The sequence below is a fragment of the Cyprinodon variegatus genome, unplaced genomic scaffold (assembly GCF_000732505.1).
Source record: "Cyprinodon variegatus isolate N-32 unplaced genomic scaffold, C_variegatus-1.0 Scaffold506, whole genome shotgun sequence".
NCBI classification, from domain to species: Eukaryota; Metazoa; Chordata; class Actinopteri; order Cyprinodontiformes; family Cyprinodontidae; genus Cyprinodon; species Cyprinodon variegatus.
Genome location: NW_015150959.1, coordinates 88,541 through 100,800, shown reverse-complemented (window position 1 = coordinate 100,800; position 12,260 = coordinate 88,541). Strand labels below are relative to the sequence as shown.

Below are 12,260 nucleotides of genomic sequence, written 5' to 3'. Positions count from 1 at the left end.
ACTTTTAAGGGTAGGCATGTAACTTTTTTTGATAAAGCTTCTAGTTAGAGTGGCTCAGGTTATCCTGAGCTATCTCTATAGTTATGCTGCTATAGGCTTAGACTGCTGGAGGACATAGGGACCCCTATTTCATCATTCTATCTCTATTCTCCCACTCTGCAGAATCTGTTAGTTCAATCTGTCTCTGCTTGTTCTCATTGTAGCTTTGCCTCGTCTGTAACTCCACCCTGGAGAGAAATATCAGCTGTGCTGCAGACAAAAGCCCAGCCTGGAGGAGCCACATGTTCACCAGGAGCGTGAAGGTGCTGCTCACCTGGAGTACAGGACACACATGAGGAAAAGAAGCAGTCCCACAATCCCTTGAGCATCCCACCATGTGACCACATGGTCTGGAGCCTGGGTGCTGGTGGCGTTCAACCCAATAATACCCAGCAGGCTGGGGTTACACTTCCTGTCTGCAAAACACAGAGAGAGAAACTCAGATAGCATCCAGGTGACTGTGGGGCAGAGGATGGAGCATCATCACTGATCTGCTCTGAGCGTCCGTTAGAACTAAGGCTGGGTGCTGAACGTCAAACACCGAGCTGCAGCCCTCTGGATTTAACCGGAGCAGAGAGGATCGCATTTAAAACGCTGCTGTTACTCCATCAATGACGGCCGGCTAGTCGCTGTGACCTACTGTCTGCAGGGCCAGCGCTTACTGTTCTCTGCTCCAACATTGCACTCTATTTAAAAACATTCCTGAAATAAACTGAATACAGAAACCTGGAAGCCACTAACTTGCAGCTATCCTGGGTTCATATGGTGATGATCTGCTAACTAGAACCCACAGAGCCATGAGTCATCACCTGGTTCGTTGGTCATTGCAGACCATGTCAGGTACATGGTGTAAAGGGTGACCAGGGAGGACTGAAGCAGGCCAGACCTGGGCTGGGACTCCTTCAAAACAACACAGACAATTAGTAACCATAGAAACACAGCATCAGCTCCAAACTCTGCAAAAAAAACATACAAGAAATGATAGCATTTCTGATTGAGGAGGATATCCTGCAAACGGGCTGATGTTGGAGGACAGCAGCTTTCCTGGAAGGACTTCTAGCTTTAAAATCTACGCTGACATTCAGCCGTTGTTGAAGACACCTAGTTTTTAGAAAATGTGTTCATGCTGGGAATGTCTGAACACCTTTAATCCAAGGTTAATAGGAGAAAAGCTGCAAAATAGTTCTGATTTACAACAGGATCTCTACAGTGATCCTGTTGGGTTATTCTACACGTTTAAGCGTGATGGTGGTCTGGTGACCATCATAACCCATCCAGTTTGGGTGAATGTCTGCGGTTCAGCTAGCAGGTAGCTGTGAGAACCTTAAAGAACTACAGATTAGCTCTGATCTGGTGGAGAGGGTAAAAAACATGAAGAAATAAGAAATATTCCTTAAATTAAGTGTATTTAGCCTTAATCTGAGCAGGTAAATAAGATGATCTGCCAGTGGAATGAGTGTTTCTACTCTTCAAATAAGATATTTAGATAATATGCACTTAAAATAAGACAATGCAATTATTTTTTTCTCATTTTCAATATAAATTATCTTGTTGCATTGACAAAGTGTCTCACCAACCTCCTTAATTCAAGAACAAATATTTATTTCATTTTAATGGCAGTCTAGACTGACTGCCGTCTTTCTGCCGTCATTAGAAGCAAATGATGCTGTAAAACTTTTCACTGATTGTTTAAACTTTAAACAAGTTGCAGACTGTTAGGCGGCTCTCTACATCACTGATCACACCCAGCCTTCGAGGCCTTCAAAGGTCAGTGCTGGTTACCTGAATCTGCGGTAGGATGGAAATGGCGGAGGCCGAGACGCAGAGAAGCAGGTTGATGCTGATGAAGACCTTGTTCTCAGTGCAGCCCTCAGAATGGGTGTAGTAGACGTAGAAGAGGACCAGAGAGACGAGGGACAGCAGGTAGTTCAGTGCAGTGACTGAAAGTAGGGCTGTGAAAGCAGAGCAAAGCTCATTTCAGATCTGTTAGGGTTACTATAAACACTGGAGGCACGACTACAGACACACTGAGCTGCTCCACGGATTCACAACCCTGAAAGTATCAAAAAGAGGATTCTGTAGTGGAAGATATTTTCCATGGTTGTGTGTGAATTTTTGAATTGTGTGTATGCATCATTGCCCTCTCCAACCCAAAAGTTCCCTGCACTGGAAACGCCGGTAATTCTGTATTTCACCTATAGAGGCAGCAAAGTGCCAGGATGCAGCTAGTCAGTTATCACAGCAAGTTACACTCATCTCTTGAGTTCTTTCTAAGGATTTCTTTCTATTAAATCAAAGTTTATTATTTCCTTTTTAAGATTTTGAACCATTTTCCTCCTTTTTCTTTCATACTTCTTATAGAGTACATTAAAATGTTTGATTGTCTCTTGTTACAGTATTCACTCCTACCAGCGTTATGTTTACTTCGTTTGTTAGAGCGTTTTTTCGCTGCTGCTGCCAAAACGTACCTTGGGATTTCAAATGGCGGACTCATCGGAAATGTTTTTCTAAATAAAAACATTGTTTTAAAAAAACAAAAAAAAAACTGCATGTTGTTGAAATGTTTTGCCGGCGCACCGTTTTGTTTATTTACATTAAACACAGCAGTCACTTGAAAATAATAGTGGTTAAACTTTTACCAATATAGACATGTTAGACATCAACCACCAACTTCATTTCATGGACACCATGAGCACCAAAGCACAATTAATAAAGCAGCATTTCTAAAATAAAGCTTCAACTTCCTGCCTTTGAATCGTTCCTGAGGCCGAATTATAAATCCAGTCTTAGAATATGGGGGACTAGTGGTTAGGGCTTAGAATCCTGAGGTTGTGAGTTTGAAACCCACTCCCACAGCCTGCATTGTGGGTCCCTGAGCAAGACCTTTAACCCCACACTGCTCCTCAGGTGCCGCACAATGGCAGCCCACTGCTCCTCAAGGGGAGGGGTTAAATCCAGAGTTATAAACAATAATCATAACATTGTAACTTTATTGATCTCTCATTGGAGAAATATATTTCATTCATCCATAAGGGTCTACAGATAAAAACTAATGCATAAAAACGAACTAATCCAACCCTAACCCCAGCTTCCACAGATATTTCCGGTTTGTCAGGATTGTTATTATTGGCCATTCATGCTCCAGTTTACCCTTAAGAGTAAAAAATAGCTAAAGAATCAGCAGCGAAGGAGGATTTCTCTGTGCATAATGGCGAACCATTAGCCAAACTATGGATGAGTTATGCTTGGAGCCTACATAAAAACATCATGGCAGCGCGTACGCAAAATGTTTGATCGACAGAGAAGCAGCCAATCCAATTTGGACAGTCGGCAAAGTGGATTGGCTAAAGTTTTGTAGGCCAAACCAAGGCCAGAGTTTAAATTTGTTAACCCTAACCCTAACCCTAACACAAACTAGCACTAGTTGAAGAGTTGGCTCATCTTTACAGGAAACAATTATTGCAGAACAAGCAGCATTGTGACCAAACAACCCAGAGAGGTCAACAAGCTTAGAGCTCAGGGATCCATCCTCCCTCTGCCAAACTATCCTGAACTTCCTCATTCTCCAATGTCTCTTTTCTGACCCAGTGAACCCACCGGATGGTACCACCCTACCACATGTTCTGCATACAGGGTGAGCAGATCTATTTAGCTTCTGTCTCTGTGTCTCACACGTAAAAACTATTTCCTACATTTGAGAGATTATAAAAACTAATTAAAATAGATGAATAAAAAACAACGAGTGCAGCTTCAGGGTAAAGCCCGGCCTAAAGAGTCAGAGCAGCAACCAGAAAGGTTAAAGCTCAGGTCCAGATCTGTTTTAATCCCATTTTATATTTGTGTGCCGATCAGATACCAAAGACACTGAATGCAGCAGATTCAACCAGAGAGTTAGAAGCTAAACTGTTTATTAAAGGCATAGAAAGTATTAAAAAAGGTTAATACAGAAATCAATAAATCAATGTTATTTGTGTTTTACTTTACAGTTATATTGTAACTTTGTGTTGGGTTTATTACAAAAATCCAGATAAAATGACCTGAAGTTTGTAATAAACTAAACCCCACATGATGTGATCTTATGACGCCATTTAAGATCTACTTTCTGGGTATCACAATGCAAACCTATAAACTAACCTCAGACTTAACTTCCATACTAGAAATCTGAAGAGAAAATGTTCTTTTCAGTCGTCATCTTTTCTCCTACCTGCATACCAACAGCGAGAGTTGCCCTCTTCCATTTTCTCCACCCAGGACTCATTCCAGGAATGAGCAAAGTCGATGAGCAACACCAGCTGGATGAGGATGAAGCAGAAAGCTCCCGCCATTCCCATGTAGAACAGCACTGCAGGCCACAGGAAGAAGAAGGGGGACAATAAAACAATTCCTTCATTTCAAAGTCTGCTAGTTCATTAGCAGAGAAACTAGCAATCAAACCAACAATGAAGAACCTTAATCCCCATCAGGTCACTGACCCCTGTCTGCAGTGGGGAGGCCAGAGGTTGTCGTGCAACAGTATAAAAGTTAGCAGATTTCATTTTGAAAGTTTTTTTTTTTTAAGTTTTTAAATCCAGAAACGGGCCGCACACTAAAGCAACACTGTTTTTGAAAAAAGGAACCATCTTTAGGGCACCTGTTTGCCAAACATGCAGCTGCAGCAGAATCAGCTTGGGTCAACTGGGCCTGATCAAGAACTTAGATCTTTAAAAGTGACATTTGTAGTCATATTAATAAAATGTCATTTCATCTGCAAACTTATTACAACTTCACAATTTCAGTCTCTTTGTTCTCTTTAACTGAACTTGTGTCTCTTCTTTGGGACGCCATCGGCCTTTTTGAGGTTCTGGCTTTTTTTTGATGGTGCATAGTGTAGTGTACAGGTGGGAACGAGGGGCGATCAGCCTCTAACGACCACCTCCCCATCAGGAAGCAGAAGGTCAGGAGAAAATCACTCAGTGGGCAAACAAGAATCTTCTTCGGGGGGGCAATGAGTGAAATGGATTCTTTCTGTAAAATTGACAGACCGTAGTAGCCACGTTAGCTCAGCCATGTCTTTGTCCAAATACGTCGTCTCCTTTTCTTTTTAGTGCTTTCAGCACAAATATCCAAGGCAGCGTGTTTCACTCTAGTGAGCTTCATGTTCCTCTCCTACTGGTTTGGCTTCTGGTTAGACGAGTCAGAGTAGCGCCATCTCACTGTGGAGCTGAGCCCCACCTGGTTTTTAGACGCACATCGGGAGCAGGTAGATCGCATCAGAGGGTCGTGCTGCACAAATATCATCAGCTGTGAACTTTTGAACCCTGTGGTTTGGTCGTACAGCGTGAGCATCACGCAGTGTACGCCCGCCTTTAAGGTGGTCTGTTTTCCTGTTCTGTATTCTGAGCTGGTGTATCAAAGAAATGTGATTCTGGTTACATAAGGTCAATGAAGATCCTCAATGGTTGAATGCTGGTTATAGCTAAGCTGCTAACTAGCCTTCACTCAGAGCAATTTCTAATTAAATATAGCTGTGTAGCTAATTTTAACACTGCCAATAAAATCACCGGATCAACAAGATTTAACAAAACGGTGATCATGGCTCTTTATTCATGTTTCAAGTTTTCTGTGATAAACTACCCAGAAACATTGGATTCCTGGTGAAACTTGTTGCATCTGGATTGAACAGAACCTTCTCTGTAATTGGACACATTTCTGTAGCAAACAATCCAATAAAAATGGCAGTGAATGAAAGCGACAGTTACCCGTGGTGAAAGGTCCCTCTGAGATAAAAAACGATCCAATGGTGATGCCAAGAGCTGCTATGAACTTGAAAAACCAAAATCTGGAAATAAATAAAAACACAGAAGAGCCAGTCAGCGTCAAACAGCATCAGATCAATTGGACATGGACAGGATTACCACCAAAGTTAACCACTAAATAAATAATCGTTACGTAACAGATTAGCTGATAGGTTCTCCACAATGTGCAGAGCTGGACAAGCCGCTTCCAAAAGGTAGAAAGTTAAGCTCCAAATTATTCTACATGAAAATAAGCTTCACTGCACTGAAGCAGAGCCATGTAGCATGCTACGCTAACAGGAAATAACAAAAGAAGCTTAACTGCATCCAAGCTTCCTGTCTAACTAGGGCTGCAGCTAATCCATTAATCTGTTGCTTTTTTACCCGATTGATCGATTAATAATCAGTTAGCCAAATATTCCTAGAAAAAGACACTTTATCAAATTACACCAAGTGAAAATGAAACTTTTCCACTGGATAGAACAGACCGACAGATGAAACCGTTTTTATTTTATCTTTAATGAAAAATGTGTATATAAATATATATTTTTTACACTCTTGGTATAATTCCTGCTCTAAGTGGGTCACTCTGTCAACTAAAGGCATGTTTAGAGTCTTTATACTCCAGTTAACGATCGATAACTGAATTAGTTGATGATTATTTCACTGAACGATTAATCTTGACTAATCTGATTAATTATTTCAGCTCCAGTTTTAAAATCAAACCTCCCTCTTTCCAAGTATTGCTGTCTAAAAACTAACAGATCAGACTCTTCTATCTCATCACCACTAACACTTCTGTTAAACTTTCTAACTTCAGGCATAAACGAACATTTTATTCTAAAATCCTTAAATAATCCTGCATCTATCAACCAATCTAATCTAATCGATCAATAATCAACAGACTAACACAGCAACGTTCAGTGAGTCAGTATAATCAGTTGCTGTAAACGAGATCAACCTCATTGCTTTTTGTTTCTATTCAATTAAAGTGACTAAATTAATCTGTTTATTCATGCATGGTCTGTGTTTAGAAGAAGATTAATTAGCCCATTTTGTCCTGAAGCCATCTATCCAAATATCTATTTCAACTGACACCCTGTCTTAGTTTATAGTTAGAGTGGCTCAGGTTATCCTGAGCTATCTCTATAGTTATGCTGCTATAGGCTTAGACTGCTGGAGGGCATAGGGAATCCTTTTTCATCATTCTTTCTCTATTCTCCCACTCTGCAGAATCTGTTAGTTCAATCTCTACGTTCTGCTCTCTCTGCTTTTTCTCATAGTAGCTTCATCTGGTCTGTTCCTGTTTGGCTGTGACTCCATCCTGGAGAGAAATATCAGCTTTGCTGCTGCCATCAACACCTTTGTTTATAGATGTTGGAGATCAGCCTGTTTTTCAGTGTAGTCCTGTTTCTCTGACTGTGACTAACTGGATGTGCTCTCTTCATCCTCTCCATCCAGCCCTACACTAACTTCACCAGGCGACTATCAGGCAGCGTTTTATTCACAGTGTAGGGCGGAAACCTGGATGATAGGAATGCCAATTTAATTAAACTGCTGCTCTTCTCCCCCATGTTTGTTTCTTTATGGGAAAACGTAGCATGTTGCTGCTTCCTACTCGGTCAGGAAGCAGCTCCACTGCAGATAAGCTGTTTGATGTAGAAAACAGCAACACTACTGACAAAGGTAGTTAAGCTACTGACAGCGCTACTGCCCAACAACGCCAATACATCCATGGAGCACTGGTGACACAGTTTTATCATGACCCTGACGCCATAATGAGACTTGTGCAGAGTATATAGAGGCACATTCTGTAGAAACCTCGACTGTCACTGGAGAGAGATTAGTTTGGCCAGACAGGTGATATTGAAGCGTTATTAGACATACCCGTTATGAAGCGCTGCTCGAGGGTCTTGGCTGCTCTTTACTTTAATCATGAGCAAAGAGAAGAGTAAGAAGAACATGGCCATCCCAAAACAAACCCGATACACGGCCCTGTAGCCCACCAGGACGTCACAGTTGACATGGCCCTCTATAACATGGAAGGTTGAACCGCTTCCTCCTTCGCAGAGGCCTGGAATCTACAGGGACACAGAAACACAGAGATCCTGCAGCTCAGCATCAACGATCACCTAAAGAGTCCTTGGAGCACACCAAGGGTCCATATGAAGTGCTTGATGGTTTAGTTCCCCCAGATGCTCAGTTTCTGAGATTAGTGACCAATTACAAACACATCATGTGTTCTTCCCAGAAGCTGGGTTTAGAAGAGTCGAGATCTTCGCTTCCTTTTACTTCTCTGGTCTCGCCGAGTGAGCTGAAACACCCCCTTAATCCATCCAGGATTAATTCACTAATTAGTGAACACAACTGGCCCCAAACTGAGACACCTGCAAGAGCTGCATTCTTTTAAGATCAACCAACATTAGGGCTTAGGATCACCAAGGCTTTATGATGATTGAAGGCATTTCAGAACAGTTCCACTCCGTCAGAGGTCAACATTAGAGGACCGGTGTAGGCACCAGATCTGCTCGGGGCCCTACCCTTATGATGTCATCATACGGCAACTCCACCGGGACAAACAGTATTGCACCTGTTTCTGAAGAATCAGATCACTCAACATATTATTACCCATATTTGCTATTATTTTACGTTTAATCTGCGATCTAAAGTAGCAAAAAATAGAAAACAAAAATGTGACATCTTAAAAATTTATTTTGTAGAAATTTCAGACATATAAAAGTTATTCTACTTGTAAAAAAACATCGGTTGATGTTGACACTAAAAAGTAGTGTAGCGTAAAATGGCTAACTGATGGAGCTAAAAGAGGCTAACCTGTTAGCTACTAGCACAGCTAGCCACAGTGATACCCAGCTCTCCCTTTATATCATGGTCTAACAGTTACTTTGTTCACCAGAAACAGATTTTTTCTGTTTTGTTATCGATCAGATATAACTTCATCGGTCATTAGACACCCTAATGCTACAGATGCACATGGACGCTGCATTGTTATTTTTTTGTTGTCTGGGCAACCACAATGTTTTAGATCATGTGGCACCTGTTCAGCCAATCGTAGGTTAATGTCACTGTCATGCATCTGATACCTCCACCTGGATTCGGGTTGTTTCAGTCCATAGACAGAGGTTGTGAAAATGAATGATAGAAGCAGCTGCCAACAGCGATGAATGGAAACGATCACATGTCCATAGCAGCAAATCTACCATTAAGGCTCCATGTTTAGGTTTCAGTTTAAAGTCGTAGGGAAGCGGCTGTTCCAACCGTTGCATTTCTGAATTCTCTCGAGTGGTGCACGACTTTACACGAGTGAATAAAGTGAATGTGATTGGTCGATTATCAAGGGGGCGGGATTGTTTTGGCGGAAGGTTTGCAAGCAAGTTCTGTTGTGGCCGGTTTGTTGGAAGCATCTTGCTAACCAGTTAGCAACTTAGTGCTAGTAGATTCCCAATGGGAAATTCCATTGGGACCAAGTAGCACTAAATTGGTGACTTAGAAACGACGCTGTCAAGGAACGCTATGGACAGAGGAAACATGCAAGAGGAGGAGAGTTTAGTGTCGGAGGTTGTGGATGAGTCTCCTCCGTCATCCATTTTTTATTTAGAGGAGGAAAGCGGGGACGAAGATGTTGTGGAAGAGGACGCCAGGGTGGCAGAAGCTTGGTTTGGTGTAGAAGGCTTCCAGCCGTACATGTTTGAGCCCTTGCCTCGCAACGCTGCCAGTTCTGCCAAATTTAGGTGTTCAGGCTGACGTATAACTAACTGGCCTGCAGAAGATAATGAAAAAACCCCACAGATTTTAAGACAGGAATTTTTTTTAAGGATAGAATTTTTCTAAATTTTGAAAGAATATGGTCTGATAAAGAATACATTTACATACATGTTTAAGCCAGAATGATTTAAAATTTAAATATGTCATCCCTAGGACTTTAAAGTTAGTTGTTTGCTTAGTGTGGAGATTCTGGTCACTGATGTTACCCAGAGCAAACAATAGGTGGTAAAATGTAGAGTATGAATGTTTTATAGGAAATGTATTTATTTGGTGGCAGATTTATAAATCATTCTCGATTAATCAGTATTTACTTATCATTAATTTGTCTTGTAAAGTGAGAATACTGGTATAAATGATCAGTCACCTTCTGGAGGCGGGCCTCCATGCCAGGCATCAACATGATGCAGGCCACAGCCACTCCCAGCAGCAGGAAGCAGGCATAGATGAGGCGAGTCATGGTGGAACTCTTACCGCTGGGGCAGCAGCGGCACAGCAGGCAGGGGGCGCTGCCACATAGGCAGGGGATCTGGGGAAACAAAGCAGGTGAAGGACAGAGACATTTCTGATCCCTGAGGAGCCCAGCTGGGCTGCAGCAACATGTCTGCTAGTCGAACACCCCAATGTGCGTCACACCTGTCTGCGGTTTTTACCGTCTTTTTAACTACAGTCATCAAAGAGCTGAAAATCATATCAGCAAAAACGGATCCAGAATCTGGTTCGGATTGTCGGCGTTCTTACCCAGCTGGCCATGGAGCACAGACCCAGAACGGCTCCCATGATGGCTGATCAGTTCTCCTCTGTCAGGATGATGGCGGATGTTTTCCTCAGACTGTCGGTGACGCACTTTCATCCTCCTCTTCTTCTGTAAACAACATCCGCTGGTTGACTCTCTGCTGCCCCCTACAGCGCCTTACACATCACTGCATGCTGTCCCCTGTGGGGACCTTCCATTGACCTCCATTGATTGAAGTCTGAAATAGAACCGTGTCTCTTTTGTAGAGAGAATAGTGAAATAATTCAATTGTTGGATTTTTTTGCCCTTTTACTGTGAAATTCTGTGAGGAAGTAATCACCTGGTTAACATACACCATGTTATTGTTTTAGATCTCCTACAAACTTTGCTATATATTTAAGCTGTTGTAAAAAAAAAAAAATAGCTAATCTTCCAGAACAGTTTAAATATGTTTCAGATTCAATGTTTTAGGGTTTCAGCACATTTACAGGTTATTCCAGAGTAATGGAGCATAAGAACTAAAGCTGCTTCTCCATGTTAGTTCTAACCCAGCAGACCTGAGAGGTCTGGCTGTTGATCCCCTGCCAACCAGAATGTAATGTATGGTGGAGCTCAGCCATTCAGTGACACATAGACTACCTGAGGGATTTTACATTCTATTTTCTGAGATACAGAAAGCTAGGAAGGACGGTCTGATCCACTCACTAGGCAGACCTGTGAAGATGCCACTGCAGGGATCAGTCCTATTAAAGGTGAACGAAGCAGGAAGTACTGAAGAACGGAGCTCATGAGCTCTGGAAGGTCCTCAGCTACATCTACTATCAAAGCCTCAGTCTGGGGATGGTTCCCACTCTCCTGGAGACCTCCTGTGTGGTACCTAGGGTGACCAGATTTGGGTTTCTGAAAAGGAGGATGCTTTTTTTTATTGGGGGGGCTACTGGGCCTATGACTGGACTGGACCAGGCATTCAAACCGAGCCATCAGTTCTGGGGCTGGTGCCGGTCCGGAACCAGCCAGGGACGGAGCGTATGTTTCAGAGGAAGTATACAGAAGAAGAGGAGAATTGAAGTGTGTCACCGTCCATCTATGAGGAAAACATCAGCCATCATCCTGACAGAGGATGCTTCCCCCGGCCTGCCAAAAACATACAAAGGCTTGAAATGGAATAAAAAGGAGTGTGCCCCATCTGGCTTAAGTAGTAGAAGAATCTGACATAGATTTGGAGTTGGTGGGTCACATGACCTGGAAGATATTGAAGAAATATCTTTTATTTTTGTAATAAAATGTTGTTGTTGTTTTTTTATATACAAAGGCTTAAAATGGAATATAAATGAGTGTGCCCCATCAGGCTAATGTAGTAAAACAATTTCACAAAGAATTTTCAGTAGGTCACATGACCTGGAAGCTATTGAAGAAAAGTCCCAACTGTTGTCTTTAAAAATATCTTAAAAATTGAAAAAAGCTTAAAGTTGCATAAAAGCAAGCGTGCCTTACATATATCATCTATTGGCATGATTTTATATTAGTTTTGTCTTAGCTGGTCAGAAGATAAGGACTTTATTAATTTCTGTTTAGGTGTATCCCAGCTAAACTTCCCAATCATTGCGTGGGGCTCAGATAGCGGCGTGTGATTGGAGGAGCTGGGCGAAAACAACGCCTGAATGTATGGAGCCATTTCGTTTACAACGCGAAGGAAAACACTGGCAGGGAAGAACACACAGTGAATCTCTGGCGACATCTGAGGTGGCAACATGCTGCCATATGGAAGAAGGTAAGGAATGGTTGGGCCTGTAGTAGGAGGAACGCATGTGGGCTCTGTGTCTCTCTTTCATAGAAGAAACATGTTCTACTGATACGCTGGATATTAATCGTTTAAAGTTTTTCCTCCCAACTAGATTCCTGACACAGTGACACCACAGCCAGATCAGAGG

General features: G+C 42.2%; 1 protein-coding gene across 1 annotated transcript in view; it reads right to left on the bottom strand.

The window, feature by feature from the left end:
• serinc1 (serine incorporator 1) overlaps positions 1-10,373 on the bottom strand; it is a 12,286-nt gene extending 1,913 nt beyond the window's left edge. Inside the window, exons 1-8 of the mRNA XM_015390633.1 lie at positions 10,335-10,373; positions 9,961-10,122; positions 7,701-7,894; positions 5,778-5,857; positions 4,244-4,381; positions 1,822-1,991; positions 849-939; positions 314-455 (exon numbers count right to left, since the gene is read on the bottom strand). Coding sequence (XP_015246119.1) covers positions 314-455; positions 849-939; positions 1,822-1,991; positions 4,244-4,381; positions 5,778-5,857; positions 7,701-7,894; positions 9,961-10,122; positions 10,335-10,373 — 1,016 coding nt within the window. The remainder of the gene's footprint in view (positions 1-313; positions 456-848; positions 940-1,821; positions 1,992-4,243; positions 4,382-5,777; positions 5,858-7,700; positions 7,895-9,960; positions 10,123-10,334) is intronic.
• Positions 10,374-12,260: the final 1,887 nt, after the last annotated feature.